Raw genomic sequence first — 7,375 nt, 5'->3', positions numbered from 1 at the left:
AGATATCAGCTATATCAAGAATGACAACAACAAGAAAACATTCAATTCATATTGTTTTTACATTAAAAAAAATATAGAATAGTCATAGCCTTCAGCGTGATAAACGTATTATATTAATTCCCAAATGTAGGTCTGTAAATAATAAGATTGACGTGACAAAAATATATAACTTTCCTTCAGTTAATTTCAGTTAATTGTCTCATTGAAGTATATAGAAATATATTTATCAAGAGATGCTGCGATGCCAACCCTGCTCAAACTGTACTGGATAGTATTTCATAGTTTTCAAGGAATAAAGAACTTTGTCAAGTATTCAAAGGCCCAAAATGTTCTGGAGATATGATGACGAGATTTGTAAGAGTGGTGCCATTTGGGTTGTGTCACAAATGGTACCTTATTCTGGATATAGTGCGCTATAGGCCCTGGTCAAAAGTAGATCAATATGTAGGGAATAGTGTGTCATTTGGGACACCTGGGCCATTTGGCCCTAAGAAAGGTGGTCAGTAAAACCATTAAATAATTATAATTATTTAATCATTAAATTAAATAGGCCAACAAACTCTTCAAAAAGTGCAAGAATCCATGGCTATGATATGCTTCTGTTATGGTACAGAACATGAGTTCTGCATTCTGTTTCTCTTATTTCCAGATAGTCTCAATACAATTTAATACATTTTTATAGTACATTCTCTCAGAATTGTCAAAGACTCCAGGCACCCTAGTCATAGACTGTTCTCCCTACTACCGCACGGCAAGCGGTACCGGAGCGCCAAGTCTAGAACCAAAAGGCTCCTCAACAGCTTCTACCCCCAAGCCATAAGGGGCGGCAGGTAGCCTAGTGGTTAGAGCATTGGGCCAATAACCGAAAGGTTGCTAGATTGCTAGATTGAATCCCTGAGCTGACAAGGTAAAAATCTGTTGTTCTTCCCCTGAACAAGTCAGTTAACCCACTGTTCTTAGGCATTCATTGTAAATAAGAATTTGTTCTTAACTGACTTGCCTAGTTAAATAAAGGTTAAATAAAAAAATAAAAATAAGACTCCTGAACAGCTAATCAAAGGGCTACCCAGACCTTTCTTTTATGCTGCTGCTACTCTCTGTTTATAATCGATGCATAGTCACTTTAGTCACTCTACCTACATGTACATATTACCTCAATTACCTCAACCAACCGGTGCCCACGCACATTGACTCTGTACCGATACCCCCTGTATATAGCCTCCACATTGACTCTGTACCGGTACCCCCTGCATATAGCCTCCACATTGACTCTGTACCGATACCCCCTGCATATAGCCTCCACATTGACTCTGTACCGATACCCCCTGTATATAGCCTCCACATTGACTCTGTACCGATACCCCCTGTATATAGCCTCCACATTGACTCTGTACCGATACCCCCTGTATATAGCCTCCACATTGACTCTGTACCGATACCCCCTGTATATAGCCTCCACATTGACTCTGTACCGATACCCCCTGTATATAGCCTCCACATTGACTCTGTACCGATACCCCCTGTATATAGCCTCCACATTGACTCTGTACCGGTACCCCCCTGTATATAGCCTCCACATTGACTCTGTACCGGTACCCCCCTGTATATAGCCTCCACATTGACTCTGTACCGATACCCCCTGTATATAGCCTCCACATTGACTCTGTACCGATACCCCCTGTATATAGCCTCCCTTGTTATTTTACTGCTGCTGTTTAATTATTTGTTACTTTCCTTTTCTATTTTTGACTTAACACTTATTTTTATTTCGTTTTCTTAACTTCTTAAAGCATTGTTAGAAGTAAGCATTTCACTCTAAGTTCTACACCTGTTGTATGCGGCACATGTGACAAATAAAAGTTGTTTTGATACATTGTGGCCCTTAGCTTAATGTCATTGGTTGTGAGTTAAATAAGACTGGCTGATTCTGTGTAATAAATTGGCTGTTGCCAATTGTTTATAGATGCACTACATGAGCTGTGTTGAAGCCACCATGCCTCCATCTTGGCACACCCCTACCATTGAAAAAAATACATAGAAAGTTATAGAAAGGCATTTATTAATGTCTGCATTCATTTTTTTGCCACATTTATTAAATTACACACACCTTAATGCATACTTTTCAATTATATTATGTGAGCTAAACATACATAGATGTATTTTTATTTTTTTAATCCTTCAAGTGTAATTTTTTGAGATTGCTAATGTTACGGTCCCCACTACAACATCAACAATACTTAAATACACGTAATTTCTACTTGAAATACTGTAGAATTCCATTCTTTCCTATGGAGGACCGTACTGGGAAGTGCCAATATGGCCGAACAGAGCCTTCAAAGCCTCTCAATGGCCAATACATAGCATCAGCAATCCAGGGTTTATATACATCATGGTTATTATTAATAGCTCAATCTCACCAAGTGGAAACGTATCCTATGCTTCGTGAAGAGCGGAAACACGAAACACATAATTAAAGTCCAAATGAGCGCACTGTAAAGACGCGACTCATTCTAATAGAATCCAACAACTGTGTTATAGCAGTCAATATGAGCAGTGTAAAATAAGTTTGGATTTGTATAAGTAAGAACGGCGCGGTCTCGGAGTATCACACGTTTTGATTGATTTTGAGAAGGGAAATTAAGGTAACCAAATAAATGAAATACGGGGCGGACTGTCGGTCATTTTGGAGAACTGCGTTTTGGGTGTAACTTTGCCCTTATACCGGTAGTCGAATGCACCCACGTCGGGGCCTTGGGAAGGGCTGGCTCATGGCAGAGGGAGCAGTCTGCCCTAAAATCCGGACCATAAAACTCATCAGGAAAGCCAACAACTATCCGGGACAACTGTGGAATCGTATTGGACCATTTGATGAACGCGCGCCGGGATTTTTTGCTCTATATTGACGAGCCAGATAGACCGTAAACACAGTTTTAAAGTTACATATTATTTCAGCGGAAGGCTATCATTTTTTGCCTCGCTGCCTGCGTTGCTACTTCGCTACAATCAAGCCGTTTTAGTGCGACCACACCCTCGCTGCTTCCTGATACTAGGCAATACAGAATATGTAGCGGGAGAGAGCACAACTGACTTTCAGTTTGGAATCCCCAACACTCATTTTTCAGTGATGTCTTGTTGTCGACCGACATGTTAGTTGTGAAAGATTGTTTCAGATGTGTTCAGGAGGTTAGGTCATCATTTCAACAGGGACACGACTGCTATGGATATCAAAACCGAAACCCGACACAGGATACTCCGGACAAGACATTCACGCCCTGCGTTTTGCTAAGAAGTGCTTATGGACAATAGATATGCCTATGGAATCGAACCTGCCGGACGAACAAGTGTCTATCACGGGACTGTGTATGAAAAAGAAGAGGTTGAAAGTCGCGGGAGGGCCAGTGCAATTGGCCTGTTGCGTTTTTGGAGCCTTCTGTTTGGAAAGACTCATGTAATGATGATGCAGGAAAGGCAGAGGGAGCGAGGAGTGGTCGAACGGAACAGTCTGGGTGGTACTCTCCTTGTAACTGTAATGAGCCAGCCTCCCGGTCAAACTAGGGTGGTCAAATTTAGTGGGAACTCTTCAACGGACAATACGGTTCACATACACCCTGCCTTCAAGCAAGCAGGTATTTTAAAATCCTATCGTGTTCTCGAGTAAATTTAATCAGAAAAAAGGACACGTCTTAAAATTGTAGTTAAAATATTATCAGATCGATAATATTTTTTGATTTTATTAAATTCATAACTTTTAATATTATCTTTGTACAGTCAGCACTTAGCCTGAAGTATAGGCACCTTGGTGGCACTGCAGTTTTGTGTGTGATTTTATTACAATAACCTGTGAATTTTTCGTTTAGCGAAAACCTGGGACGACAATTGATATTAGCAGGTGGTTGAAGTTTTTTTCCAGGGCATTTTATTTAATATGTAAACATGACAACGAATAAGTTATAAACACTGAGTAAATGAAAAGTTATAATTTGAAGGGATTCTCGTCACAAAAAAATGTAAAGGAAGGAGCTCTCATTGAAGAGTAAGTGTTTAGAATAGTTCATTTTATAGATCATAGCTCAAAACCAAGTTATTAATTTAACCCCAACAGAATTCATATCCGTACTTTGTATGAGAATAATGAGCTGGAGTACCATGACTTAGAACTTCTATTTTGATCTCAGCAAATGTTTACTTTGAGAATACAATGCCCTATGCTTTTTTGCAATCTCACATTGCCACATACAGTGGACTACATGTACTCTGAAGGACTATAAGGAATATTCTCTGGCCAGTTCAAACTCACAGTTTTACACTTATAGGGGTGTGGGTTATCGTTAATAACAATGTCTTAAACTACGCTTTCTGACCATGGAGTGTGTGACGACGTAAAACACGTTTCTCATTGAAATCCCCCCCACAAATCGAGCAGCTTGACCCCCCTACTATGGCTAGTAGTGGCTCAGGGAGGTCAGCTAGCGAGGGTTCCAGCAGCACACAGAGCAGCAGCTTGCAGCAGAGGAAGAAGCTCTCGTCCATCTGTGACACGTGTAAGGGCAAGATGCAGCTGGTTGCCGACCTCCTCCTGCTCTGCAGCGAGACACGGCCCGTGGTCACCGCGGATGGCGTGGCGGTGGCCGAGACCTTCGAGCAGTGCCGCGACACGGTCATCGCCCGCACAAAGGAACTCTCCATCCTCACCCACGACATCCAGTCGCAGCTCAACATGGGCCGCTTCGTCGAGGTGGGAGACCGCTTACTAGAGATGGGGGACCTGGTGGTGTCGTTGACCGAGTGTTCGGCGCACGCTGCATACCTAGCAGCTGTGGAGACCTCGGGTTCTCAGCCGTGTCTGCCAGGGCTGGTGGACCGCTACAAAGTGACACGGTGCCGCCACGAGGTGGAGCAGAGCTGTGGCATCCTACGGGTCACGCCGCTGCCAGACCTCACGCCCCAGCTTCTACTGGAGCTATCTCAGAACATCTCCTGCAACCTCAAGACCCTGACAGATGCCTCGGGCCTGGCCAGCGAGAGGTCCAAGGACCGCTTCGCCAAAGAACAGTTCAAGCTCAGCGTCAAGAGCATTAGCACGAGCGGCACGGCCCTTTTGGCCTGTGTCCGGGAAGTCAAGACGCAGCCCAGCGAGCTGACGCGCAACCGCTGCGTCCTGTTCAGCGCGGCGCTGGTCCAAGCGGTAAACGCATTGGTCGGGTTTGCCACGGAACCACAGTTTTTAGGCCGGGCAGCGAGCGTGTCACCCGAGGGGAAGGGTGTGCAGACGGCAGTTCTGGGCGGCGCCATGAGCGTGGTGTCAGCGTGCGTCCTTCTCACTCAGGGCCTCCGGGACGTCTCCCAGCATCCAGAGAGCAGCACCAAGATGGCGGACTACAGGGAGCGCTTGCGCAACTCGGCCTGCGCGGTGTCGGACGGCTGCACGCTGCTCTCACAGGCGCTAAGGGAGAGGTCTTCACCCAGGACTCTACCGCCAGTCAATTCCCACTCTGTGAATTAGTTTCATAAAGACATGGAAATAAACCTCTAAAAGTGATCGTGGATGAGGAAATCCCATCTCTATCTCCTTGTTTTGGCATACCAAAGAGACGCTCGGATTGGCCCTGTTCGTTTAGGGTCGGGAGGTTGAGTGAGTGCAGAGAGAGAACACAAAGGAAGGAGTCTGGATCTGGTTCTACGATTGAGATAGGTGTGCTGTGTTTGGACTTTTACTGAGCTTAAAGTAACAACATCGGAAAACAAGGTTTTGGTTGCGCTGGATGTGACCAGAACTTCACCATAAGAAACTGACAACTTAAACTCAGTCTCCAATCTACATACACCTGTTGACCTTCTCTTTGCCAAAAACAAACATACAATGATCTTAAAACCTGATCAAGTTTACCTCAGTTTTCAGCTATTGGTGAAAACGCCAAATATGAAATGATGGATGTAGCCTGCCGTGTGTGTGTGACCTATCACCTATGGACCCCCAGGTGACCTCTAGTAGAAGTACATGTGCTCTAGTGAGAGTAGGAAGTAAGAAGAAGACTGTTCTTCATCGCTTGTGTTTTTCAATGTGTGAAATTCTTAAAATGGGTAAAAGCTGCTGTGAGTGTGTACCATAGGTTTTACACTATCTACCAGACTTACCATAGTATTGTTAATGTGGTTGTTTTTTTTGGATCATGCATGTATAAATTAGTATTTATTTCAACTATTAAAAAAGGTTGTTTCTCATAAGCGCTGCTCTCAGATCAGTCTTTGTGTCAGCATACCGTTAATATAAATGACTCTGTGTTATAACAACCAATACTTCACTATGTGATGTAGACAGTCACATTTAACCCTAAATGCTCCACAAATCACTTATAATCTATGTTTATATTGTTTAAAGGCTGGCTTAAGGGTTTGCCACATTTGGCAGAGCACTAGATGTGAGGACCTGTAGTATCACCCTGGTATTGTATGACATTTGCTTGTACATTATTTATGAGCTCTCCATGTAGACCTCTTAATGGTTTATGAGGGCTACATTTACCCTCACAAGATGGACCTTGTTTAAAACGTGACCATAAAGACAGTGTGTAGCTACCATGATTTAACAAGGTGAAACACAGTAGTTAGAAGACTGACTTTCTTTCTCTCTCTGTGTCGATCTCTCTCATGTGTTTGAAATATTGTGATGATTGATTGATAGCTAGATTTTATCATCATTATTTGTTCTGAAATCTGATTTGATATGATGAAAGAATATGGGCCCATTAACATGATGTATATGTTGTCTGTAGTAACATGAAGGAACAGGTGCTAGTGGGGACTATTACAGATGATGATTAATAACAGCCTTTATTGCCTGAAAGAAAACACACGCTGTACTCTGATGGAAATTAGCCATGTAAATTCATTCAGGTTGCCATGTCAGCCAGATATTGTAATTATATCACATAGCCTTTAACACAGGGTTTCAAAGTACAATACAGCAGTTTGTTGTGGTTTGTTTAATTCACTATAAGGTGGTGTAACCCCTGGCCTGTATTCACAAAGCCTCTCAGGGTATGAGTGCTGATCTAGAATCAGTTTAGTTTCATTCACTATGAGGTGGTGTAACCCCGGGCCTGTATTCATAAAGCCTCTCAGGGTAGGAGTGCTGATCTAGAATCAGTTTAGTTTCATTCACTATGAGGTGGTGTAACCCCGGGCCTGTATTCATAAAGCCTCTCAGGGTAGGAGTGCTGATCTAGAATCAGTTTAGTTTCATTCACTATGAGGTGATGCAGGCCCAGGCCTGTATTCATAAAGCCTCTCAGGGTAGGAGTGCTGATCTAGAATCAGTTTAGTTTCATTCACTATGAGGTGGTGCAGGCCCAGGCCTGTATTCGTAAAGCCTCTC

At 43.2% G+C, this 7,375-nt stretch overlaps 1 protein-coding gene across 1 annotated transcript; it reads left to right on the top strand.

The window, feature by feature from the left end:
- Window positions 1-2,494: 2,494 nt before the first annotated feature.
- LOC139384908 (talin rod domain containing 1) lies at window positions 2,495-6,220 on the top strand. The gene has a single exon (XM_071129810.1). The coding sequence runs from the start codon at window positions 4,439-4,441 to the stop codon at window positions 5,501-5,503; it is 1,065 nt and encodes a 354-aa protein (XP_070985911.1). The 5' UTR covers window positions 2,495-4,438; the 3' UTR covers window positions 5,504-6,220.
- Window positions 6,221-7,375: the final 1,155 nt, after the last annotated feature.

The sequence above is a fragment of the Oncorhynchus clarkii genome, chromosome 26, assembly GCF_045791955.1.
Source record: "Oncorhynchus clarkii lewisi isolate Uvic-CL-2024 chromosome 26, UVic_Ocla_1.0, whole genome shotgun sequence".
Classification (NCBI taxonomy): domain Eukaryota; kingdom Metazoa; phylum Chordata; class Actinopteri; order Salmoniformes; family Salmonidae; genus Oncorhynchus; species Oncorhynchus clarkii.
The sequence above is the reverse complement of the archived record's forward strand: the minus strand, read 5'-3'. Positions and strand labels throughout refer to the sequence as shown.

What these genes read in the sequence shown, in the direction of transcription:
- LOC139384908 (XM_071129810.1), top strand. Translation starts at nt 4,439, where the DNA reads ATGGCTAGTAGTGGCTCAGGGAGGTCAGCTAGCGAGGGTTCCAGCAGC.